This window comes from Perkinsus marinus (genome assembly GCF_000006405.1).
Source record: "Perkinsus marinus ATCC 50983 genomic scaffold scf_1104296937906, whole genome shotgun sequence".
Classification (NCBI taxonomy): Eukaryota; Perkinsozoa; order Perkinsida; family Perkinsidae; genus Perkinsus; species Perkinsus marinus.
In genome coordinates this window covers 181,483-206,310 of record NW_003213656.1, presented here as the reverse complement: position 1 = coordinate 206,310, position 24,828 = coordinate 181,483, and the positions used below count along the sequence as shown (strand labels likewise).

Genomic DNA, 24,828 nt, shown 5'->3' with positions numbered 1-24,828 from the left:
CTTCCACAAGCTCTCCAGTACATCTACAGCGACTGGTATATCGTATGCTCGTTGCACGCATATTCAACCTAAGGTCTTCCTGGTAGTGGTGTAGTTTCAAGCGGATACCTCACCCTTTGCGGGTAAACGATCGACTCTCCGATCTTGTGTGATGTTGGATACGCAAGTGGTAGCTCGAAAGGAGCTCCTCAGTTCATTGGTTTGGCTGACGAAGACGATATCAGCAGTACCGTTCATACTGAACACGGTAAGAGGACGGCCTCAGAAACCACTGTCTATTGGCATGTACCACGTCGGGCCATCCACCTCAATCCCCCTTAGCTGCCTGGCTCTTTGCTTGGGCAACTATCTGATTGTTCTTATTCTGTACTCTGAACTTCCATGCAATGAGCTTCTTGCGGTTTAGTACGGCCTCTCTGAAGAGGGCGAACCTCATCCGTTACCCCTTACCTTTGTAAATAGTATACTACCTCCCAGAGTAACGTCTTCTACACCGACTCTTGAACTTTTTCCATACGTTCCACTTGGGGTGTTGCCTCTGCTTAAATCGATGCTTCGTATAGAGCACCTAGTGAATACAGCATGGAGGCGTGCTGGCAGGAATCACAATGACGCTTACCTCGTTCACGAAGAGATCCAGTATAGGGAAGCCTGCTTCCTCCACATAGGGGTAAGGGCCTCTCTGTTGTGACCTGCATCATGGCAATGACACCAAATGGATGAGAGGAAGAGTAGGCTCACGATGATTGTTTGTCTTGGAAGGCCTGCAGCTTGCCCCCTCTACGCACCTTACCATGGTGCCATACCTAAGGACCATCTGAGCGGTTGAGATGCATTCGTGTGGCAATTACAGTTTCGAACTCCTCGCATAGCTGAGCTAGTTGCCTGTGTGGGAATAGCTCAGTAGAGACAGTGGCGAGATGGGACGACAGAGGAGTGTCTATCGAGTCATAGGCCTGTAGATATGATAAGGTCGACCTAAGATGCCCTCTACTACTAATCTCAAATGCTCCGGTACGTGGTCCTGTGTCAGGAGATACTGCCGTCCAACGTACTCAGGACTTCCCATGCTGAGAGCAGATGAGAGTACTAGGAGTGGTAGGAATGTGGTCTACCCGCTATAGGTCCTCGGCAATCTAGTCATGGGAGAGTGTGTTGGCTCGAGACCATTGAGGACCTATTACAGGGATCTTGTATGGCCTATAAGAGGTACTCTACAGAGGCTCTGAAAGCAGGATGTGCTCGGAGGCCTGGTTGCCAAAATACTCGTTCGTTCACTGTGAGCATGGGGGACTTCTTCCTGAACGCGCATGGCCCAGTGTTGTAGGTGTCCATAAACCCCTCTATCGATAGCCCTTACTACCTGACCTCATGCCCAAGTCTCTGCTTCCTAAACACCCATCGAGGTCTTAGATGATGATCTATCTTAAACCATGCTTGACACGCTGTAGTCCCCTGTCGCCGTCCATGCCTCCATGTCATGAAATTATGCTCTGTATCAACACCAGTCAAGTCGAAAAATGTGCTTCAATTGGCTCTGCCCGAATTTAGCCAAACCCGATTTTAACCAACTAAAAACCGCGCGCCATTATAATCTATTAATATATATATTAGCATTATTTTACCCAATCGCTTGGGGAACGTTTAAGCAATAACAGGTAGCAATGGAGAACACTTAAAAACTTTTTGTTATGTAGAGTGTATGGTTCAGTGGTTAAGTTTCGTGTTTGTGAGTGCAACGGTATAGGGTTCGAACCTAAGCAATATACTTTTAATTATTTCAGAGCTTAAATTGGGCTTTCCAGCCGCTGGGGGATTACTTTGGTTTCGATTTTAAGAGTTGGAATAGCGCGTTGGTTAGTCTTCGGTTCTGGGTAACCGGTGGCGCTGGTTCAAAATCTCGTAAGGACGTTTTTATTAGCTGTGTTCGATGCTTTTGTACCATTTTGAATAACTATATACAAGGCCCGATTTGGAGCTCGAAGCAATGAATCGTTTCAAACTAGATAACTACGTAAATGAATAATGAAATACTAGTCCACTCCTGCTGCAGGAGTCCTGGACCTATATTACAGCAATAATCTACTAGTTGGCAATTGGCAACTGCCCGGTAAGTCCGTCGCGCTAGCAATTCCCAAGATTATTCGCGTGTCTACTTCCAATAATTTTCGCTAGAGATTTGTGTGATGTGAACTTCACATTGTGAAGTAGGCGCATTGTCCCAGCGACGGTCGCTGAGGGACCTACCCGCGTTCTACGACACTGTCGTTACTGTCGTAGCGACAGTATTATGATAATGTGAACGTGTATTGTTAATAGCGCATTATTAATAAGTTATTAATTGACACTGTAAAAACGCGACTCGTTCAAGAAGATAAAAATGACATTTGCGATTGATCTCAGATGATACAGTATGCGGACTCCTAACTAAAGATCTCAGTCTCACTACCAGTCTCTAACAAGAGTCTTGTTAGAGACTGGTAGTGACCACCACCAGTCTTGTTACAAGACCACTTAACACATAGTCGGGGATAACTAATTAAGCTTGTGAGCTAGTTCGTAGGTAAAAAAACAAAGAAAAAGCCCACTACGCAGGGGAAACATCGTTCGCTCATTTGCAAATACAGAAGAAACAGTTTAAAAAACGACAAGTTACCGCATATGCAAGAAACATCAAGAGTTGCGCGGTAGCGCGGGTTCGATACTGTGCGGATGTGACGCCGGGCGTGCGCTTATGCCCTGGTTGTCTCCTTTTTACGTGTTGTTATTCCAATTGTTTCGGAGTCTTACGGTCGTATCTCGACCTGTATTCCGATAGGCAGTTGATTCTGCAGGATCACTGTCAGATTGGATAGGGACTTCATATGGTGGGTATGAAGGTTATCCGTATCTCTAGCAGTCATACGGTTATACATTGGTACTGGGATTTATTACTAGTTGTATCGATTCCCTTAGACTGTTAGTACGCTATGGTAGCTATATATCGGTTAATGGGCACGGCTTGAGTTATTAGTCCTTATGGGATGACTTATCTGGGTGTGAATAGATCTCTACTGTGCTGCTATCGCATGGTTGAGAGTTTATCACTGGTACCGTGGTAATCGCGTTTGTCGTTCTATTCGCACTGATTTGAGAGTTCACCGCGTCGTGTCGCTTGCGATAAGTCCGTTACGGTTCACTTGTCTCTAAGCAAGTCACACGCCCGTTGTTCACGCGCAGAGTCCTAACGAGAAAGAATAACATAGAATCGAACCAACGACCTTCGGATCAGAATACTCAACTTATTCCCAACTTAGCTACGAATCATATGCAAGTATTTCTTCCAGGATTGTGTTTTCGAGTTAGAAATGAACATTAGCAATATTTTGGAAAAAATCGTGACAAAAATATAAATTCCGATTTTGTTTAAACATTACCCTGTGGAGATTATGGAAAGCCCGACTGTGGCGCGCGCTACTATGAGCGCATCTTTTCATATCTGTAACCGACGGAACGTCTGTAACCGTCTCCCGTAGATGTTTGTATATTCACCATTGATTCACTCCATTATTGCTATGTCTGCAACGTCATCCGCGTCGTGTACTATAGTCTCGGGGTCCTTCATAACATTGGGGGCTGCCTGCCGAGAACTACTGGTCGACAACAAGACTGCTCTCGCGAAGTGCTTCATCGACCTCGAGACTGGTACCAAGGACTACAGGTTGACCATGCGTGACTGTGTCGATGCCATCACGGTTCCCACACCACTCCCTGCCGGCCCCCTTACGGCTCCGACATCGAGTGAAACCAGTGATGGCAGAGCGGGCACCACAGCCAGTGGTACATTCCCGACTCAAGACAGCACTCAGCATGGCTCCTCTGAGACCCCAACCGACGTCAACGTTGCGTTCGAGGACATGGTCCGTACATGCGAACGGATCGCAGATGACAATCTGCTAGACATAAGCACACCAACTTGGGTGAAGCCAACGGCCAAATGGTTATCCAGATGCCTTATCGACAAGGTATCCCAGGAGTACCGCATTGCCGTACCCGATGATTGCCCGCTGCCAACTCGTGGTGATCTTAAGCGCGAGATAGCGACAGCGAGATCCAGCAAGTCGGCCCATCCCCGTGAGACTATCGCGCCCTCGAGAGTGTCGTATCCGGGTCAGCAAACCGATCTATCTCGAGAACACGAGGATTCCCCTGTGACTGAGATATCCACATCTCACTGGACGAAAGCCAAGCAGCATGCACTCCGAAGCCAAGTCCGTCCCTTGATCATTAAAACCGATACCACCAAGTCATCCCAAAATGAGGTTCTGAAGCAGGTCAACACCCTACTTGGTAAACCGATCTTGAAGGAGTTCTACTTCGACGGGAGCGACATTGGTGCGTATGCGGATTGGAGGGTCCGGGTCTGTGATGAGATCGACAACTACAACTGTTCACGTGAGGTGAGCGTTGAGATAGTATGGGCTTGTCTCAAACCCTCACTACGGTCTCGCATAAGACGGCGTGTGTCCAGCACTGATCGAGTCCAACGCGGACATGTTGCCATATTCGATGTTCTCGACGACATCTATCTCACGCCTAACGAGTTGAAGGCCTTCAGCAGCCGATGGGAAAAGGTTGTACAGCTGCCTAATGAAACTCTTCAGGACTACGCTCTGCGATTTGAAGAGCTCGTGCATACTCGACGATCTCTCCTTGAGGCCGACATTCCCGATAGTGAGTTGGTACAGAAGTTCTCCAATGGCTTCTGCGAACCTGCTGCCATACTCGCCAAGATGCTTGTCGATCCTCTCGGACGTCTGGACTATGAAGGCTTCAAGCTAGCGGTGGTATCCTTCGTGCAGTCCGGCGACGAGAATGTCATTCCCTTGTTGGGCTCCAAACCATCACCCGGTGCTCCCAAGCCATCTGCGTCTGATACCTCCAAGAACGCCAAGAAACCTCTGGCCCGCAAGGCAGCCTTCGACACTGATGATTGCTACGCCCAAGTTCACCTTGCCATCACCAAGTCCCTGGGGCTAGATCAAAAGGCCTGTTTGCGTTGTGGCCAGAACGCCAACCACTTTGCAAGAGATTGCAACTCTCCCAACATCTACAGATGTGCCGACCGTTGCCAGACGTGCGGGGACCTACGATCTGAGAATCATCGCTGTAGGATTTCCCCACGGAGGGTGGTGTGTTCAAGGTGTCATAAAACAGGGCACGTTGCTGGTGTCTGCCGTAGTCAGCGCAAGAGCAGCTCTGGCAAGCGCAGTGAGGTGCCCGAGTCTGATGGTGAGGCTCAGTTCAAGGACAAGTTTCCTGTCACTAACTCTAAGTGTGCGCTGGTGACCTCTTTGGCGGCGGCTGCTGTCCGCAAGAATGCCCCCGACCCTGTTGTCGATTTTCTCCGACGCCTTCCCCGCCAACCTGAGGTACATCTAACTCTTGGTGTTAATGGTGCCTACTGCAAAGCCTCCTGCTTAGTGGACTCAGGAGCCAATTGCTCCCTGATCAGCTCCGGCTTGGTTGCCTATCTCACCAAACGTGGCGTGATCAAGGATAAGGACGTCGTACAACTTCCCAGTACGATTCCTGTCAGTGTAGCCTCTGGCAAGAGCATCTCCGGGTCTCACATCGTTCACATCGAATTCGCCAGTGGTCGACTTGAGGGTACACTGGAGTTCCTCGTCTGCGATGATGTCGATCCCGACATTCTTTTGGGTACCAACATGTTCCCAGCCATAGGTGTACAACTGACTTCCACTGGCGAGGCGGACACCACCAACTTCCGGTGTGCTGCTTCGACTACTGCGCCTCCTCCCGATCCTATTATGGCCGCTCGCGCCACTCCATCACTTCCGACTGCTGAGATTGTGCAGACTGCTGAGGGCAAGCGCGTGATGTGTCATTGTGGTCCGTTGGAGAGGCTGGTCTTGTATCCTTATCGAGAGAAGCAAAGGCAGCTGTCCCAGACCAACAACCAGATCCTTACCCATCGTATGCTCACTATGGCTTCACAGGGCAAGGTCGAGTCCTGCAATGAGGCTGATTGCACTGCCGTCCTTGCCGCTGTCATCTGCGATAAGGAATCGGGTGTTCGACCGCGGGTGTATCCTGATCCGATGGTGGATAAGCGATACAGGGTCACCGTGGACTGTAGGCCTATCAATAGGTTGGTATTGGTAGGAGATGTGGCGGATGAAGATGCCAACATGATGCTGATGCCTCAGACGATGATCGCCGATGGTACCCCACAGCTAACCGACGCTGCTGTTAAGGAAGCCTTTCGACAAGCTGAACCGAACATCACCGCAAAGCTCAACAGCATCCCCTTCTCCTACCAAGCCTACTACAAGCTCGATTTGACCGATGCCTATTCGGGAGTTCTCCTACCTCCCGCACTAAGGTCCATCTTTGGCACTACTTCCCGGGCTGGCGATGGGCGGCAGCTGTGGTGGGTGTACAAAGTCCTTCCCCAAGGGTGGGTGTTCTCAAGCTGTCTCTTCAACTCGGCCATGCAGCTTCTCGTGGACATCATCAACGAACAGCTACACCGACTACAGATCAAGGCTGTCTGTCGCCATAACAAAGACGACATTTTGATTGCTGCACAGGATGCCCAGAACTGCCAAAAAGCCGCTGATGTTGCCATCCAGATCTTCATCGAGCATGGTTTTCACCCTAACCCAGCCAAGTCCTGCGGTCCCACTGATAAGGTCCATTTCTGTGGTGTTACTCTCCGAGGTGGCTTTCATCGTCCTGAGGGATCTCGACAAGCCTTTACGGAGTCCACCTACTCGCTAGCGTGGTCCGAGTTTGTCACTCCATCGTTGAAGTCGAAGAAGGTGACCGACAACTTCGAGACCCTGCGATTGGCACGACTTGGGTGGCTCCGAAAGTGGTCCGGAACTATGAACTACCTCCGCAACCACCTACCTCCGGAGGCTCTTACAAATCTCTATGTCCTACAAGACGCTTTGTCCCGCTACCAGAAGCATGACTGCCCTCTTCTCCAAGAAGAGCTCAGTGATCGCCAGAACGAGCGCGTGACTGGTATTGGTGAAGCTTTCCAAGGGCTGCTGCAATTCTATCTGTCTGGTATACCACCCATGGTAGCGACCCATCTTGGTGGCTCACTGCTGGGTACGGTGGTGCTGGGAGATTCCAATACTGACTCATGGGCTGCCATCATTCTCAAGGCAGTATTCGACGATGCTGGTGACATCAACACCCCACATTCGCTCGACGTTCCGGTCATCTTCCCTGATAGCATGTCGCTCTTCGATACAAATGACCCCAAGCCTCTCGTCTTCCTCCCTGTCCGCATGCTGGGTGGCCGCTGGAGCCAGACTGATAGGAAGAGGAGTAGTACTTGGAGAGAACGAGCGGCTGTGGTGGCCGCTATCGCCGACGCCGAGTCAGAGCTGGAGGGTCCTGTTACTGTGGTCTTGGACAACCAGAATGGTATGAAGACGTGGAAGGACGTATTGGACACCTTCCACGGCGTTTGGCTTACTCGGTGGGAAGCCTTCTGTCGCAATGTCAACAAGGTCATATGGGTTCCGAGGTCTGAATGTCCGCGTTGGGCCGATGCCCTAGCTCGGAGTATTGCCAACGATGAGCCCGTGACCATAACCGAGACTACTACAGAGGCTATCCGAAGTGATTACCCTCAGGCCAATACGGCTGTTACCGCCAGTCTGGGATCATCGACGTCCTCAACATCCGATCCAGTGCCACCATCGTCTACTCCTCTGCCCTTGACCGAGACCGATGAGCCGGATCTCGGTGCTATCGATGTGTGTGTAAACCTACTCGATGGCCTCAGGAGGTGCTTCCTAGCGTGGAAAACAAGAGTGCCGTTCGAGGAGAGTTCCGATGTCCCCGTTGACCCCGAATCCGCCCGCCGATGGCTCTATGATGTCCAGAGGGGGGATGAGGAGTGTGGTAAGGTTCGCTCTCTCATTGATCGTAAGCTGTCTCGTTTTTGGATTGACGATTGTGGTCTTATGCGATTGAAAGACGGCTATGTGATTCCTAGAAAATATGCTCCTGATATCGCTCGGAAGTATCATTACTTCTACGGTCACTCGGACAGCAAGCAGACTACTGCATGCATCTCCAAGCACTTTTATATATTTGGGTTGGCCAAGGCTGTCCAGAAGGTCATTAGCCGGTGTATTTGCCAGTATACCCGTGCCAGGAGGGGGACCGACAGGCCTGTCGCAACTTCCCTTGGTGGTGCTATGGTTCCGATGGACTGTGTCTTCATCGACGTCGTTGGTCCCCTACCCTTGTCAGCCAAGCATCCCTACCGGTTTGTATTAAGCTGTATGGATGCAGCTAGTCGACATATCTGGTTTTTTGCTATTAGCTCCAGTACTTCTCAGTCTCTCATCGATACCCTCGAGAGTAGACTAATCTATCCCTATGGTTGCATGCGTAGCTTGCGTATGGATAATGCTCCATCATTCAGGTCAACAACCTTCCGTGGATGGTGCTATTCTAGGGGTATCGTCCCAACCTATGTACCGTCATTTGCTCCCCATCGCAATTCTCTGTTGGAACGACAGCATGGTGTCTTGAAGAAGGTGCTCAAGGTTCTGTGTGCTGGCGACACTGACCTGTGGCCCCAATTCCTACCTGTTGCGATGGCTCGATGCAATTCTCGGTGCTTGGGTGACACCTCTACTACCCCTTTTGAATTGTTCTACGGTCGCCCTTGTTGCTCTCCGTGGAGCGATAGGTTCTGTGACCTCCGCTCGGGTATCTCTGATGACTCCGTCAAGTTCGAGGCTGACCGGCGTTTGAGGCGAAGGAATGCCCAACTCAAAGATATCATCGCTCTTCTAGACAAGGCCGAAGCTGATAGCTTCCTCCGAACCCCTACTACCAACCCCATTAACAATCGTCGTCAGTTCAAGAAAGGTGATTTTGTACTCAGATGGCGCGAGGCGGCTCACTCCCTTGACTCCTCTTGGTATGGTCCTTTCACCGTCGATGAAGTGCTGGGCAATTACACTTATAAGCTCAATGATGGCAGCGTCCACGATAGCAAGAATCTTTGTATATTCCATCCCGTCCATCATTGAGGGAGGGCGGTATGTGGAGATTATGGAAAGCCCGACTGTGGCGCGCGCTACTATGAGCGCATCTTTTCATATCTGTAACCGACGGAACGTCTGTAACCGTCTCCCGTAGATGTTTGTATATTCACCATTGATTCACTCCATTATTGCTATGTCTGCAACGTCATCCGCGTCGTGTACTATAGTCTCGGGGTCCTTCATAACAACCCTTTTTATCGATTATATTGGCGCGCGGTTTTGTATTGGTTAAATTCGGGTTTGGTAAAATACAGGCGTCACGCTTCAATTTAGATCTCGCGCGCGCCTTCGTGATCGATTTTTTTCGTTAATTCTTAGTCTTTTGTGTAGTTCCGTAGGGGAGATGTAGTTTAGAATTCAATACAGTCCTTGAGGAACCGTGGGCTGTGCTGGTGGTATTTTCCGGTTAGTATTTGTACTCTCGTTGGCTTTTTTCTTCTCGTCCGATGTTGCGCACAGATCTGACTCAGCTACTGGGGATTGAGCATCCGATAATGTGTGCCGGGATGGGCTTCTTCGTCACAGGACCCGACCTTGCTGCTGCCGTAGGACACATTTCGCACATTACTTTGTAAGGGCTGCCTCTCAGGTCTCTAACGCGGGTGGTATCGGCACTATTGGCGCAGTTGGGCTCAATCCAGACGGCTTGAGACAGGTCATAAGAGAGCTCAAGGCCAAGCTCGCTCCTGGCAAGCCCTACGGGGTAGCGACTCTATAGATTAGGTGACCATTCAGTGCCTCGATGCTCAGGTCGATTTGTTACTACCTGCGGACCCATCAGAGAATCCCAATGCTAGGAAGACCAACAAGGACTATAGTGGCGGCCAGTTGAAGGCATTGGTTCAAGTAACGGGTGTAGAGGGCCTCGACTTGGTGTGAACAACTCAGTGCTCTGGTCAGGTTATGGTAGATGAGAAAGTACCCCTTTTCGTATGTGCAGTAGGAGTACCCCCACGTTGGGTGTCTGATAAACTCCATCAGAATGGTACTATCATTATGAACATGATTGGACACCCTTCCCACGTTGCCAAGGCAATCAATGCGGGATGTGACATTATCTGTGCTCAGGGCACAGAGGCTGGTAAGAATGCCTTCCTCTTCAGTCGATACTGCCGTCTTTTCTAGGTGGCCACACTGGGGATATCGCTACTACCGTTCTAGTCCCTATGGCAGTTGATTTGTGCAAGGGTCATAAAAACTACTTTGGCTCTGATGTAGGCGTCCAGGGTTCCTTCTCGCCCTCCGAGGGCGTCTCTGTCAGGTCCTAGTTGTAGCCGCTGGTGGTATCCGAGATGGCCGCGGGGTAGCGGCGGCCCTTGCCTTGGGAGCCAGCGGGGTTTGGATGGGCACCCGTTTCCTGATGACACCTGAGTCTAATGTCGAGCCTAGGGCGAAGGAGGTACTCAATCGTCACACTGGACCACCCTTTTCTGGTTCATGATAGGTTCTATTGAAAGCCGATCTCAAGACGGCGACTATGCGCACTACTGCGTATACTGGGAGGCCTTGTCGAGTGATCAAGAATGAGTTCGTGAAGCGTTGGGAGTCCAATCCGAGTGCTCGAGATGAGCTCCTTGAAGCTGGTATTATACCGCTGGCTAAGGATCTCATGGATGACAAGGTAGCGGGTCGTGATGGTTCCAGCGGATGGTACTGGGGTTCGGGCTACCTCTCCTGGCTCAATAGGTCAAAGCAACATCTTTCTATGGCCTAATGGGTGACGGAACAGGCGCACCGCTCCGCCGTAAGGATGATCCAAAACTCGATGAGATAGTCGACCCGAACAACTCCGCTTTGCTCGCTGGGCAGTCTGTCATGGCTATTGATACATTGAAGTGAGCTACTTCATTCGCACAGCCGTGAGTGATGGGGATGCCTCCTTGCCAGGCCAGCGGGGGAGCTACTCCATGAGATCGTTGCTGAGACCGACAGAGTCCTCCGTCAAATCACCTCTGTGAGGGTGTCGACAGTGGCCAAGATGTGAGGTCACAAGGCAGTTTTGAATTTATATTATCTCTCATCATGGTTTTCCTTCAACTCCTATTGATTCTGACGCTGAGTTTAGAGTAGTGGTGGGAATGATCCTTGATATCAGCAGTTCGCCCTTTAAGTTCACATCTGCAACATTATGAGTGCTCTGGATCGGATCAATGAGATTGAGCAGGAGATGGCCCGCACTCAGAAGAACAAGGCTACCAACGCCCATCTTGGACGCTTGAAGGCCAAGCTAGCTAAGCTCAAGACTGAGGTAATATCTTATCACCAGCAGTAGTACTCGTCGTGATTGGCAATCGTTTAGTTGGTAAGCGGCTCTTCCAAGAGCGGTGGTGGCGGTGGCGAGGGGTTCGATGTTAAGGCCACGGGCAATGCTCGTGTTGGGCTGATCGGATTCCCGTCTGTAGGGAAATCCACATTACTGAACAAGGTATGTATCGTAGTGTTGGAGGTAACTCTGATGGAACCTTGTCTAGTTGACTGGTACCTTCTCTGAAGCAGCAGCGTATGAGTTCACCACACTTACATGTGTGCCTGGTGTCTACACGTACAAAGGAGCTAAGGTGCAAGTGTTGGATTTGCCTGGTAGGGAGGGGGTCATTGCTAGGTTGTAGTGGGCTTGTGTTAGGTATTATCGAGGGTGCTAAAGATGGCAAGGGTAGAGGTAAACAGGTCATCAGTGTGGCCATGACCTGTAGTCTTATCCTCGTCTGTCTGGATGTCACCAAGCCTCTCACACAGAAGCGGAAGATCGAGCATGAGCTCGAGGGCTTCGGTATGAGGTTGAATAAGAAAGCCCCTAATATCATCATCACCAAGGCTGATAAGGGCGGCATCAACATCACTGTGGCCCCTGGGTATCGATTGATTGGTATGGACGAGGAGACGGTCGTGACCATTTGCAAGGAGTTCCGGATCACCAACGCTTCTATTGTGTTTCGATGCAACGCTAGTAGTGATGATCTTATTGATGTTATCGAAGGTAACCGAAGCTTCTGTTGGAGGAGCGGTCTATGGTATTGGTATCAGGTGGTCGGAAGTACGTACCGTGCCTCTATGTGATGAACAAGATTGATTCCATCACCATTGAGGAGCTCGACGTCATCTGCAAGTGCCCTCACTATGTACCTATATCAGCTGATCTTGGATGGAATATAGATGGGTTGAAGGATAAAATGTGGGACTATATGGACCTCATTCGAGTAAGCCCAGCGTCACCTGCGACTTCACTTCCACTCTCAACTTAGTCATAGTAGTGATGGTCTTCACTGAGTAGTTGTATGTCGGGGTGTATAGAAATGGGTGTTTAGGTATATACCAAGCCTAAGGGACAAGTGCCTGATTACTCAGAACCAGTGATTCTGCCTCGAGAGAAGAGTACTATGGAAGACTTCTGCCTCAAGCTCCATAAGGTACGACACTATCCGCGGCGTTGCTACTAGGGGACGTGCCGTCCGTCAGAGTATTCTCGAGGAGTTCAAGTACGCCTTGGTTTGGGGTATGTCGGTGAAGCATAATCCTCAACGAGTTGGCAAGGACCATGTATTGCCTATCGTAGCGATGGTGTGATGATGACAATATGTTGTAGGTACTGGTGGATGAAGATGTTGTGCAAATTGTGAAGACTACGGGTTAGAGGAGGATGTTACACTTTTCCCTTCGCTGCTTATTCACCAAATAGTCTCCAACTACCGATCAATGTGGAATTGGATGGGGTCTCAGTAGTTGTGACGGTGTTGTTAGTATTGTCATCACTTTACCGTTTGCTGCTACGTCATGGCCCCTAAGGGCGTTAAGAAAGAAGATCGAGGGGCAGAGAAAGCGAAGATGAAAGCCCGAGAGAGGGTCGCTGAGGACAAGACCTTCGGCCTCAAGAATAAGAATAAGTCTCACAAGGTCCAGAGGTGTGCTTGCTGCATCTAGATGGATTGTGTGGATCTAACGGGAATAGGTATGTACAGGAAGTCCAGGCAGCGGCGAAGGCCAAGCCGGGTCAACGGGGACCTCAGAAGAACGAGGTGATGGGTGGGGACTCTGTTGTATGTGTGGTAGTGGTGTTATTGGCAGTTCGAGAAACGGGAGGACAAGAAAAAGGAGGAACAACGGAAGTTCCTCCTGCAGTCGATTTTCTCCGGAGTGCAATTAGAGACGAAGAAGGATAAGAAGAAGGCAGCTAAGCAGAAGAAGAAGGAAGAGGTTCGATAACACCTCTCCTTCCTGAGTTGATGATTAGTACTTTAGGAGGAGAAGTACGGCAAGATCGATCTCTATTCTGATAACCGGAACAATAAAGAGAGCGATGAAGAGAAGAAGCAGGATACTATGGATCATTGGGACCAGGCCAAGCTGGAACAGGTCATCAAAACGAAGCATAATGCTTCCAACCAAAACCATCCTACTGAGATTATCTGCAAGTACTTCCTCGATGCGGTCGAGAAGGGCGTCTACGGATGGGTAGGCTACTCTCCAGTTTTTTTTGTGAATTACAAGTCTCCTTCGATCAGTTCTGGGTGTGTCCTAATGGCGGTGATAAGTGCAAGTATCGGCATGCTCTGCCTCCTGGATACGTGTTGAAGAAGAAGAAAGCGGATGATGATGACGATTATGATAATGGCCCGTCAATTGATGAGATCATTGAGCAGGAGCGACAAGCCTTACCCGCAGGAGGTAAGTACTTAGTATCCTACAGAGTGAACTAGAGGGGCTTGCGTAATTCTCACAGGGGTCGACCAGCAAGGTTGAGGCCATTCGAATGATTAGATCCTGCATATCTGTGTTTAGGACCTGATGCTTAGGTACTCCCGTCACGCTTGAGACTTTCACAGCGTGGAAGAAGAAGAAACAAGAGGAGAGGGAAGCAGAGGAAGAGCGGAAGAAGCAGGAGCGTATTGCCCAGGCTAAGAAGGAGAAGCGGAGTGTTATGTCCGGGAGGTAGGCTAATCATGGGCGTTGGCCAATTGACAACACGCTCGTCATTCAGGGATCTGTTCACCTTCGATCCGACATTGTTTGTCGATGATGATGATGCGAGCTCGGATTCTTCCTATGAGGATGAGTCCGATGAGTCCGATGATGAGGAAGATGACGAAGTTGATGTACTCGATAAGTGCTCTACACCGCGTAGCGAATTTTATCATTCTCAGACTCCTCAGCATGTTCTCCAGAGCTCTGCCGCCGCTGCCTTGTTCTCAAAGGATGAGGAACTGCCCGATGACGATTGACTTTATGGGGCCTATCAACTATCGCCGCCTATTGTACGATTCGGCAAGTTCATCTCCCTTATCAAATATACGCCCGAGGTGTTTAGTTACGAGTAATCACTCTCTTGATAGGAGCTGGAATATTCATCAGCATCATGGTATTTTTGGAAATCTCCGCGAGTTGCGAGATTGGTAACGTTGGGCAATCTGAGCGACGTCTACAAATGGGCAAAATGTCCCTCTCTGCCAAAACATGCCCAACAGGTTAAGCAAAGGGCCTCTAATTACTCTGCTAATACGTTATCAACAGAGTGACTTGAGAGTAATACACTAACATGATGTTACTCCATGAACTTGCCACTCGACGAACCAAAGTCAGTCAGAGATATCAAATTTGTGTGACATGATCATAGAATAGAAATACTTTGGAAACAGCTGCTCCCACCAACACCAACCTCCAAGCTCGAATTCGAGGGAGGCAACTTCAGTTTCGGCACTTCAGAATCTACAAGCATACATCTGGTATAGTTTCTCGTGCACTCGCCAAGTGCTCTTGTAAGGCCTCAGCATTACAATGAGTAGGAACGCTTATCATCGAAAATTGGGCGAAGTCCATGAAGTCTTGCAAGGCCCGATTGTATGTCCCTGAAGGAGTGCTCAGTACAGACTCAACAGCCCTAGCCTTTTGATCGAGCACTCACTCAGAACAAGCTTCCTCAGGACCGTTTCCATGGCCATTGCCTGAATGATACGGAACAATAATGACCAGGAGGGCTCTTTAAAGACCATTGCATCCAGCCCCCATTTCAGTAATACACCTGCGCTTGAAGCGACGTTCTCACCGCGGGCAGCTTATTAACAATCTCCACTTCGAGCTTCCTTCGCTGATATGCTGCAGTCCGGGCACAGTTGACAGTCAGATCCAGCTCCGCATGGTCGTGTCTGCATCCGAACTCATCATACCATAGCTCGATAACGGCGCCATATTCCAATACAGTATGCCTCACGTTAGAGCAGCGATAGCCGTTAGGTAGCTCCCTACAACCGTAGCAGCTTCTGGGAATAAACCGGACACCTGACACTCGATTCTCACGAGGCCTGCTTGTCCAGTCGTGAAGAGTGAGCGTGAAAGCTCAGACAAATCGGGACTGGGCGAGAAAAAAGGAGTGCACACTTACGATCCTTGCAGAATCGCCAAATGCTTCTCCAGGTGAGAAGCCAACGATATCTTTCAATCTGAATTAACCGGAAAGGTACTGTTCTAACAGAATCGACGGCCATTGGGAGGAACTCCCCAGTGGAGAGGGGCGGAATGACTGATAACATTTGGCAGGGCCTTACTTCCAGAGTGCTGTTTGGAGGATGCGATTCTTGGCTCGGCTTAGAGCGAGCTTCAATGAAACCGCTCCCTGGGAAAGTCCTTTCTCCAGCTTCACAGCTCGTAGTTGATCTTTCAGATCCTCGCGTCTGCCGTTCCAGCTATTGTCACAGTCAGCGATCTTTGCCCTGAGTTACGCACACCTTTGGGGTAACGATGGGAGGCGATAAACGGAACGTGAGGGGACGGTCAACTCCTCACGCGTATTCTTTATCGATCTCCTCCAGTGCGAGGACGTCATTCTCCGCCTCTCGAGCTTTTATCGCCCAACGCTGATTCAGAACCTTATAAATGGGCGGGAGTATATACTGTTCTATACGCGATCCTGGTATTGGACTTTTATAGCCGAGCTACACTGCCGCATCGAATAACTTTCTTTCTACTAGCTTGCGGACCCCAGGCATCGACGATCCGTTCCGCCTTACAGTGATAGCATAATCGTGATCTTTCTTCTCGCGTCGCATAGTGCCCAGTAACTGAAGCCCTTCGCTGTGAGAAAACTCCAAACTGGGTTGTGACCCGGAGATAAGTCAGATATATAAACGTAGCCAACGAAAGTACAGCGAAACAATACCCGCTCTTGAGTCCGGTGTAGTTCCTTCGCAGTTCGCTCAAGTCTTGGCAGGTCTGCCCATCTTGTTAGAGCTTCCTTCATGTTCTGCTTCCTCATGTTCGAAATCAACGAGTTAAGACGAAGTACCTTATACGGGAATAGCACACGATGTAGCTCGTATCGGTAGCGCTCGATACTACTGTGCAATCGAGATAGGCCGCCAAAGCCTGCGGAGATAGGACATCGGTTGGTCTAACATCCTCTCGAATTGCCTCAGAGTAAACTGAGGATTCCATGCGATCCACGTTAGGGACGTAGCTAGGAACTTGAATGCCGTTGTATTGCTGAGTGGTGGAGGTTTCACTACTCAGCAACGAGCATTGGAGACGTGTCTTACCGTGGCAGAGAGCGATTGGCTGGTGACCAGACCCGCCTGATAGGACTGTGGCTGGAATTGGGCCGAGATGGGTTGAAAACGTTGGGAAGCACTCAAGTCCATTGAAAACTGTCAAGAACTGAATACATACATCATAGCGAAAAGGGCCTAGTCGCTCGGGCCGGGGGCGCCGCGGGATCATAACTCATGCGGGAAAGGACTGCACGGCATATAATAATTGCGGTTAGTTGGGTTATATGTTTGTCCATCCATCCAACTGGAAACGGTGTAAAGGATGTTCTTTTTCTCAACCTTGGGCGCGCTTAAATCGATTACAGAGGCGCGCGCGAGATTTAGTGATTTAGGACAAAGTTTAGTGTCACGGTTTGTTTGCGCCCGAAACCAGAAAGGTCCGTGAACTCGCACTCTTGACCAATCTTGCTTCTATTTCGAGCAGCACATTTCCAGAGCAGCTGCGACCAGCGGCGTTGGTCTACCGCGTATAGTGATAACATGTCTGTGTACGTTAGCCTGCTAATACTGATCGCAGGAGCAGTGGAATCCGGTATGAATTCAACTGTAGTTCAATCCTCAGTTAAATCGGATACGACATAATGTCCTTCTACATCCTACTGAGCGTTCTTCTCTCGGCTTGCTTCACGACTGAAACTGTGGGACTTGTATTCCCCCCTGACGTCGTGGAGAATCTGAAATTTACGAGAGCTCCTACTGGGACCAAGGCCGAGCCCCCAATGGCTACCCAGACTACTCCTTCCCCAACTATCAACCTCAACCTAATTGAGGGGATAGACCTGGGGACCTACGACGTTGACGTAACTGTGACCGAGACCAAGACTTCAGTGGTTGTCGAGAGTACCCCCGCTCCCACTCTCGACCCTTCATTTTTTGATGGGATAGATCTGGGCCCCACTCTGGGCCTCTCCGATCTCGACACGGCCACCACCTCCTCCCCTACTGTGAACCTCTCTTTTTTTGAGGGGATAGATCTGGGCCCGACTCTGGGCCTCTCCGACCTCGATACGGCCACCACCTCCTCCCCTACTGTGAACCTCTCTTTTTTTGAGGGGATAGATCTGGGCCCGACTCTGGACCTCTCCGACATCGACACGACTACGACCAAGCCAAGAGTTGTCGACACTACCATCGATCTCTCCGGGATACCAGGGGGAGATGATTCTGCAGAGACAACCACGGCAGCGGTAGCCACGGCTGGAGCGGGAATTCAAGACACGGGAGGCTCCGAACATCCGAAGTAGTATTCATCTGGGACTTTAATGTCCCATCCGACCATGCTTATCGGGACACCTCCAGACGACTAGCCATGAAGCGATTGTAACTTTCCTATGTGTTAGGCCCAATACCGAAGCAGAGAGGATTTCGAGTGTCGCCGACAACACCGCTTTGCTCGTTGCAATTCTGGTGGTGCTGCTGATCATGCTGATGTCGTCCTGGTGCCAGTTCATCGTCCTAGCTCGAAGACAGATTCCTGGGCAAGCGGAGACAGAGGTAGGTTTCATTAGCGATGTCGAGCAGGCGGTGCCTACCAGGCACCATCGCGATTACTCGTTTCATCATAGATTTCCAATGATCGTGTTTTCTCAGATGAAAACCGAGTCGTCTGAAGCATCAATCGTCTAGCGCTCGCCGCTCGACTTGGATATCAAAGACTCCCGATGGAGTCAAGTATTGATTACATGCATCATAGCTGTGTCAAACGAGATTTTGATAGCTGCGTTATGAAGTGTATCGATTGGATCAATCAGCTGGGCATACGTTTTGGTCGTGAAGACTAATCAAAAGTTCCTCATTCTTTACGAATCACTTGTGCGGCTGATGATGTGCCAAAAAAGCGAATATAAAGGCACAAGATTTTTCTGAAGAGTCGTTAGTGATTATCACAATGAAACGGTGCTCCTCTTAGAGGAGCAGATATCAGCAGATCCGCAGCGACCTTGTAGCTGGCTGAACACCTACTACTGGTAGATTTCTCGCGCAGACTATGAGATATTCGGAACATCTCGCGAACGAAATCTTACGAAAATTCGTTCGCAATGTATAAGTGATGGGCTCATTCCTCAACTGCGAACGGAGTGCCCGACGCCCTGAAAGACTCACTTCTGAGGATCTTACCATTCACTTGCAACATGGCCGATCACTGTGAATGAATCACCCCACGAATCGGACCTAGCCGAAAATCAGGTGATGCGAAGCCTTCGCAGCGGATGGCTTTTGGAGTGGCTTTTGGGCCTTCGCAGCGAAAGCTCTCTGAATTTCAAAGTCTAAAACGTCAGTTGTTAGCGCCAGCCCAAAAGAACTGAAATAAAGATATCCTTCGACGCACAGATATCTGTGTCACGCATTAGCCCACTGAACCCAACATTAGGGCTCTTTAGGCTACTGCTCATAAGCCACTCCACCCATAGGTTGCGGGCGTGTCTATCAGCAGATAGCTACAGCTTTATGAACTGTGATGGTTACACATGCAGCATATCCATCATAGGGATAGCAAAGGCAGAATTTTCGTTAAATTATATGTTATCCACAATACTGAAAAGCGTTGTCACCAAATCCATCATAGAGAAGTCCAGTCGCACATCCTTGCGACACCGCCGTACAGCAAACATAGTCTCCAGTGTCACATCAAGGTCGGACCCCCGCGCCTGAGAAGAAGCGATTGACCAAATGGCAATACATGTGGTGTTATAGACCGAGTTCTTAAGGAAGCTGAATATCACCTCGACATAAGTGAGCTTGCAGGCACTGCCATTATCTAATAGGTGGTGCTTTATCCAAGCGTCAAAGCCAAAGCTGCTGGGCACACTTCCTCCAAGCATAAGCGACGTCAGACACTTCAAGTTATCCGTTGGCAGGACATCGAACTTGGGGTGGCACAAAGGAGAACCACCCGTGAGGCACAAAGTGCGTAGATCTGGACAAATGCCTGAAGGAGGACGGTTGCAAGCGAGACCCGATAGCTAACGAATCGATAGTAACAATGAAAACTCTCCAGCAGAAATCCCACTCTGTGGCCCGGGTTACTACCAGCAAGTCCATATCCAAACTCTACATCCAATTCACATCGATGTATGAGCAGATGCTTCAAGCCCTTTGAGCACGCCTCATCGGCGGCGGTTCCCATTTCGTCTATTCTAACGCGAGCTCTGAAGCTGTTGACGGCCCTATCTGAGAAAACATTCTTTTCAGACAACTTCCACGCTTATTCCAGAGGCATGAGTGAGCGCGTAGGACTCACTATCGAACATGATGGCTCCAGACTTGTTTCTGCAGAACAGCTCAAGCACCCGCAAGTCAGGAAGTTTGTCAATCAACTGCGAAATCGCTTCGATGACCTCAGAGGATGGACGATATGGATCACTCTCAGGAGCTGGTAGTGACACTCTGAAAACAAGTGCGCGAATATCACTCAAGACAATACACCGGTGACACGATCAGTACCCACCTCAAAGACGTGAGCTTGCGCGGCAGAAGCCCGCTGAGCTTGTGCAAATCTGCGTGTGTGTATGAGAATATATCAATACACTGACCATTCCCATCCAGATCGCGGATGCGTTTGCTGACGGAGTACCACACAGTACAAGTTTGGGTAAAGCCTTCGAGAAGCTCAGTGAACTCGAGAAACCTACTGGAACCATCAGCGAGGTTACAATGTAACGGGAAATACAGTTAGTAGCCGCCAGCTACGGCCTTACCTCGCGATGAGCATGAGTACGTCCTCCGTGAGCTCAGAGGAGGCAAGTTTCCCCGTCAACGAGGAAGCAGACTCGGGACATAGGAGATTCGCCGGTTTCTTCTTGGGAGCGGGCGAACTTAACATGGTTGAATGGTAGGTAACTATTGTGTCCAGATAACCCGGTGAGATTGGCAACTCGAGCGTTGTAATAAACTACTGATAAAGTGATGATATCCAAACTGAGTCAATTCTGGAAGCTGTGTCCTCTGCCGATGAATACCTATTACGTACACTCATTTCCTGCCTCCTCATTTTTCGTTGTAATTAACGGGCTACCGCCCTTAAAGGGATGGTTCGCTGCAAGCAGCTCACGGAGAGTCTGAGAGTACCTTTTCCCTGTCTGAAACGGCCCAAGGAGGACGGCCTAACCCGAGCACACTTACCTTTACCGTTCTAACATTCTCCTCCTCGAGCAAAGTTGAGATTGTGCCCTTTGCAATCCCTTCCCACCGGAATGACGAGGATACCAACCAACTAAGTTCAGGGACAAGCAGGACAAACACTAACAGCTGAAAAGGAACCAAAAAAGCACCAGCCGTTTCACCACCGGGTGAAACGGCCGGTTGCTGCGCGCCCTTATCGCATCATTGAATTGAATTATCATCATCATTGAATAAATCTCAGGTTCCCTTCCAGACCTTTGATAGCTCGAATGTTTGCCAAGGGCATTTTGGGAGGTACGATATTCGCTGTGGCAGCCTACGCGAAACCTAACCACTCATGATCATGGCTCTTCGAGCAGAGAGCTAGCCACTTGGCCAGTCGACCAATGTGCCTACTAAAATGCCGAACAGCCGCCAGACCATTGCAGAGACGAACGACAGAGTGCATTCGATAGACGTAAACACTCGTGTGCTCATCATACACTGATGAAATAGGTAAGGGAAGGAACCAAATTCTATACTCCGAGAGAAACTTTTTATTGAATCACACATGATGTGTCTTCACGATCAGAACCAGCAAGGCTCCCATTGACGACATCATCGTCTGCTAATTCGTCCTTGTCAAAATCGAGGGAAGCCGAAGGTGCCGGAGAATCAGTAGATGCACTCTGGGGCGTTACATGATAGCTGAGAGACAACGACAATAGTACGAGCAGTTGACCCGCCTACGGCCCACATCCGAGTGTCGCTTGGAGATGGCGTCTTGAATGATACCGACCGTGTTCTACCTTATGAGCACCACCAGAACTCTACCGAAACAAATGATGAATATTCAGAACAGCCTACCCTCCAATGGCGAAGCGTCCATACTATGTGGCTTGAGGATACCACGGCCTATGGGAAGTGGCTCGCCCTGCTCTATGGTGGGTACTTCCTAGATAGAAGAGATACGAGGTATCCGATCGGCCACGAGGAGGGGCCTCACTTCACTTGGTACATCCCCAAAGGGCCGACCCATGGGTGGAGATGAAGTAAACGGTAACGGAGATTTGTCGCATGGTATTCGGCGTCTGACCGTCCGTATGATCTCTCTGAGAGGAGGAGCACAAACATAATCTATTGTCAACTGTCACGATGAATATGGAATCACTAAACTGATCATCATTCTGAGTGATCACGAGTCTATCAGAGAGTTTCTGACAGCAACTACAGTCACGAGCCCGAGACCATCCACCCAAGAGCAGCGGGCTGCCATTTGACCACTTCCCTGCCACTACCCTGCCATGATGGCTAGTCTAGGGTTTTCTGGGCCATGCTCGACAATGATCTCCTCCAACAGAATAACAATACCAGCTCTGAATCCATACTGGACTATGGCTTCCCATGCCTCCTGAACAGAGCTAACGCTGATAGTGATGACGACTCAGCACGATGTGCCACCACTCGAACAACCCACAAGATGAACGAGGCTGGGTATGAGTCTACCTCATCGTCGCCAAAGCACCGCATTTCCTCCAGCAGACATCCCATCGCTACTAATACCACATCTCGGTCATGAGAGTAACGCCCCATGGCCTTGATACAGAGATCCACCTGTCAAGATAGGTCCATGACGGTTCCGAGGCGACTACTCTCACAGTGACTCTTGCCAGCCGTAGGTCCACAGACCCATGGTGGCATAGTTTGGGAGACATACGAGCAATGGACCAAAGGCCAGCCTTCTGTACGCCAGGATCGGACACTGCCACAGAGGGCTGTAATAGAGTGTGGCGGGCAACTACTTTACTACGTGCTGACCGGCACACGCCCTGGACCATCTCGAGCAAATCAGTGTCGATCTTGCCCAGCACTTCAAGCGCAAGTGTCCCTTCAGCCTGAGAGGAATGGCTCCCTCGTTCACTACTACTACTACTACTACTACTACTACCAGTATACGTGGCGCACTCTGAGCGTGTTGTAGAGACTTGACAATGCTAACCACTAAATCTTGAGAGTCAATACCGTTGAATGTGAGGCCTGATCGTTTGAGAAATGACACGGGTTATCGGACCAGTGGAGTGTTGGAAAATTGAACTCCACTTCGTATTACCTGACTCTCCCAGTCGACGCACTGCAAAACACAAATTAACGCACGCGTGCGGCCTCCTCCTGTTGATCCCGAAAGAGGATGATATCTGAGGAAAGAAGTGATAACTCCATAACGAGACGAGATTCCACGCCTACACTCTCCATCACTATATCCTCAGTGATGACCTCCTCTCGAACGCAGTCTACTATTAGACTAAGAGGGACCTGACATCCCACAAGGTCAGAGGGGGTAAAGGCGGAGTTGAAGTACTTCGAGCATCTCCTGATGACTGTCCATGTCCGATATGATATTAATAATCTCTAACGTCAGTCTTCGAGGGTCCACCGACAATAGTCTGGCGACTCCTTCACGGACCTAATGCCGAGTTCCACACCTAGATGCCTAACATGAGCATCATACCCACGTGCTAAAGCAGCGGTCTCCCTGTTCTTGGCGAGGTTTGGTCACCAGTGCAAGGAGGACGGCTTTGAGCAAACCGAGGTCCACAATACTCGCTACAACGGCAGGAGATACTCGGTCATCGTCACACAGAGAACCTCGATGGCATTCAACGTGACGAGCAAGATATTGATAGATCCTTACAGAAAACCCGACCAACTAGATCGATTGCCAAGTCTTCCTCAGTGAGAGCTTTCAAGACCTGTATACCTCCCATGGAGGTGAATACAGCGCCCTGCTGGCGAACCAAGGGGACCAGTGCCACCTGATGAGCATATTACTCCATATATGGTAATAACCTACCAACGCCTTCCGAATGGTTCGAATGTCTCCGGGGCACTTTAGGGACTCTAGATGTGCACGGAGTGATTGGGCAGCGGAGCCCTCAACCGTCTCAACGGTGAGGGATATTGCACCTGAGATGCGATAACCTTTTCATGAGGAAGATCCCGAAGCCTGTCAACAAACTCATACCAGGGATCACTCCATCTTTTCCTTCGACCTCTGCAGATGCCGCCTCATCGGGTTCGCTGACCGGTGTGGTGACAGGCAGACCATCCGTCACTACATCATCCTTGATCAGTTCATCATTAACGGACTCCTCAGCAATAACAGCATCAGCTCCACCAGGGGTGGTAGCCTTCCCAACTTCGCTATCGGTGGTAGGCCCCTCGACCTCACCACTGGTGGTTGGCCCCTCGACCTCACCACTGGTGGTTGGCCCCTCGACCTCACCACTGGTGGTTGGCCCCTCGACCTCACCACTGGTGGTTGGCCTCTCGACCTCACCACTGGCGGTAGGCCCCTCGATGTCACCACTGGTGGCAGGCCCCTCGACAAGACTTCGAGTAATGACAGGAGCATCGCGACAGACACTCCAGTTCCTGTCCTCCCATGCCTTCAAAATGATCAGTTTGTCTTGAACCAAATCCCTGTACTCCTCCAACAGCTTACCCTTGAGAAACAGATACCTGTAAATGACCCAACCCCTTCAACACTCCCTCGGCGGCCTTTACACCGTCAACCCCTATTACTCTTCTCCCTTTGAAAGGGACCTCTCGACTTTGCACAACTCCGCACTGACATCCTCTACTCTTGCCCTGACGTCCTCGGATGAACTCATTGACATTGAAAAATCTCTTAATCGGTCCATCACCCCCCAGAGACTATCCCAAAATGACCGTTCAACTCCATCCAACGCACAACTCTTTCTACTATACCGCTCAGAAATCAATTTCGTAGTAAAAACCACCAAGGACGCAGATAAGGGAACTACATTCGTAAATGGGACAAATCAATTTAGTCGTGGTGGTCGAATGCGGAAAAATAAATTTCGCGGATAGGGACATCGATCTCGAGCCACAGATTCAACTACACAAAAGAAATCTGAATTCGTCCTCGGGGGCAGTTCTCTGGGCGTAGCGGAGGCGCTGGAGGGGTGATAACGGGGAGTCGGGGCATTCAAAAGTGAGGGAGGAAGAAGGGGGATAGTTAACCGACGTAATAGACGAAAGCGAGGAGGAGTGAAGTAGTTGAGAGAAAATAGAGATCAGTGTAA

At 49.9% G+C, this 24,828-nt stretch overlaps 8 protein-coding genes across 8 annotated transcripts; 5 read left to right on the top strand and 3 right to left on the bottom strand.

Moving 5' to 3' along the window:
- Nucleotides 1-307: 307 nt before the first annotated feature.
- Pmar_PMAR015334 (hypothetical protein) lies at nucleotides 308-2,903 on the bottom strand (the record flags this gene model as incomplete). Its single annotated transcript, XM_002782947.1, has 9 exons — nucleotides 308-416; nucleotides 471-568; nucleotides 620-692; nucleotides 742-806; nucleotides 852-956; nucleotides 998-1,070; nucleotides 1,116-1,177; nucleotides 1,219-1,300; nucleotides 2,791-2,903. 9 exons carry the CDS (start codon nucleotides 2,901-2,903, stop codon nucleotides 308-310), a joined length of 780 nt encoding a protein of 259 aa, XP_002782993.1.
- Nucleotides 2,904-3,554: 651 nt separating this feature from the next.
- Nucleotides 3,555-9,071, top strand: Pmar_PMAR015333 (gag/pol/env polyprotein, putative; the record flags this gene model as incomplete). The annotated part of the gene is made up of 1 exon (XM_002782946.1): nucleotides 3,555-9,071. One exon carries the CDS (start codon nucleotides 3,555-3,557, stop codon nucleotides 9,069-9,071), a length of 5,517 nt encoding a protein of 1,838 aa, XP_002782992.1.
- Nucleotides 9,072-9,521: 450 nt separating this feature from the next.
- Nucleotides 9,522-11,070, top strand: Pmar_PMAR015332 (conserved hypothetical protein; the record flags this gene model as incomplete). Its single annotated transcript, XM_002782945.1, has 9 exons — nucleotides 9,522-9,631; nucleotides 9,676-9,789; nucleotides 9,837-9,932; nucleotides 9,987-10,167; nucleotides 10,212-10,300; nucleotides 10,348-10,485; nucleotides 10,531-10,707; nucleotides 10,773-10,921; nucleotides 10,974-11,070. The coding sequence occupies exons 1-9, from the start codon at nucleotides 9,533-9,535 to the stop codon at nucleotides 11,068-11,070; spliced, it is 1,140 nt and encodes a 379-aa protein (XP_002782991.1). The 5' UTR covers nucleotides 9,522-9,532.
- A 144-nt stretch (nucleotides 11,071-11,214) lies between these two features.
- Pmar_PMAR015331 (Developmentally-regulated GTP-binding protein, putative) lies at nucleotides 11,215-12,717 on the top strand (the record flags this gene model as incomplete). Its single annotated transcript, XM_002782944.1, has 8 exons — nucleotides 11,215-11,334; nucleotides 11,386-11,511; nucleotides 11,558-11,666; nucleotides 11,710-12,063; nucleotides 12,111-12,283; nucleotides 12,392-12,493; nucleotides 12,543-12,623; nucleotides 12,670-12,717. The coding sequence occupies 8 exons, from the start codon at nucleotides 11,215-11,217 to the stop codon at nucleotides 12,715-12,717; spliced, it is 1,113 nt and encodes a 370-aa protein (XP_002782990.1).
- Nucleotides 12,718-12,857: 140 nt separating this feature from the next.
- On the top strand, nucleotides 12,858-14,302 carry Pmar_PMAR015330 (phoshoprotein 300, putative; the record flags this gene model as incomplete). The annotated part of the gene is made up of 7 exons (XM_002782943.1): nucleotides 12,858-12,985; nucleotides 13,033-13,099; nucleotides 13,149-13,277; nucleotides 13,329-13,535; nucleotides 13,586-13,748; nucleotides 13,877-14,012; nucleotides 14,062-14,302. 7 exons carry the CDS (start codon nucleotides 12,858-12,860, stop codon nucleotides 14,300-14,302), a joined length of 1,071 nt encoding a protein of 356 aa, XP_002782989.1.
- Nucleotides 14,303-17,202: 2,900 nt separating this feature from the next.
- Pmar_PMAR015329 (hypothetical protein) lies at nucleotides 17,203-17,865 on the top strand (the record flags this gene model as incomplete). The annotated part of the gene is made up of 1 exon (XM_002782942.1): nucleotides 17,203-17,865. One exon carries the CDS (start codon nucleotides 17,203-17,205, stop codon nucleotides 17,863-17,865), a length of 663 nt encoding a protein of 220 aa, XP_002782988.1.
- A 1,164-nt stretch (nucleotides 17,866-19,029) lies between these two features.
- Nucleotides 19,030-20,444, bottom strand: Pmar_PMAR015328 (hypothetical protein; the record flags this gene model as incomplete). The annotated part of the gene is made up of 6 exons (XM_002782941.1): nucleotides 19,030-19,269; nucleotides 19,345-19,550; nucleotides 19,652-19,792; nucleotides 19,863-20,008; nucleotides 20,070-20,249; nucleotides 20,320-20,444. 6 exons carry the CDS (start codon nucleotides 20,442-20,444, stop codon nucleotides 19,138-19,140), a joined length of 930 nt encoding a protein of 309 aa, XP_002782987.1. The 3' UTR covers nucleotides 19,030-19,137.
- Nucleotides 20,445-21,297: 853 nt separating this feature from the next.
- Nucleotides 21,298-24,399, bottom strand: Pmar_PMAR015327 (hypothetical protein; the record flags this gene model as incomplete). Its single annotated transcript, XM_002782940.1, has 16 exons — nucleotides 21,298-21,430; nucleotides 21,480-21,677; nucleotides 21,729-21,834; nucleotides 22,021-22,133; nucleotides 22,229-22,336; nucleotides 22,381-22,484; nucleotides 22,533-22,617; nucleotides 22,671-22,759; nucleotides 22,833-22,917; nucleotides 22,967-23,035; nucleotides 23,082-23,186; nucleotides 23,280-23,368; nucleotides 23,415-23,535; nucleotides 23,574-23,686; nucleotides 23,745-24,241; nucleotides 24,305-24,399. 15 exons carry the CDS (start codon nucleotides 24,397-24,399, stop codon nucleotides 21,576-21,578), a joined length of 1,881 nt encoding a protein of 626 aa, XP_002782986.1. The 3' UTR covers nucleotides 21,298-21,430; nucleotides 21,480-21,575.
- Between the last annotated feature and the right edge of the window lie 429 nt (nucleotides 24,400-24,828).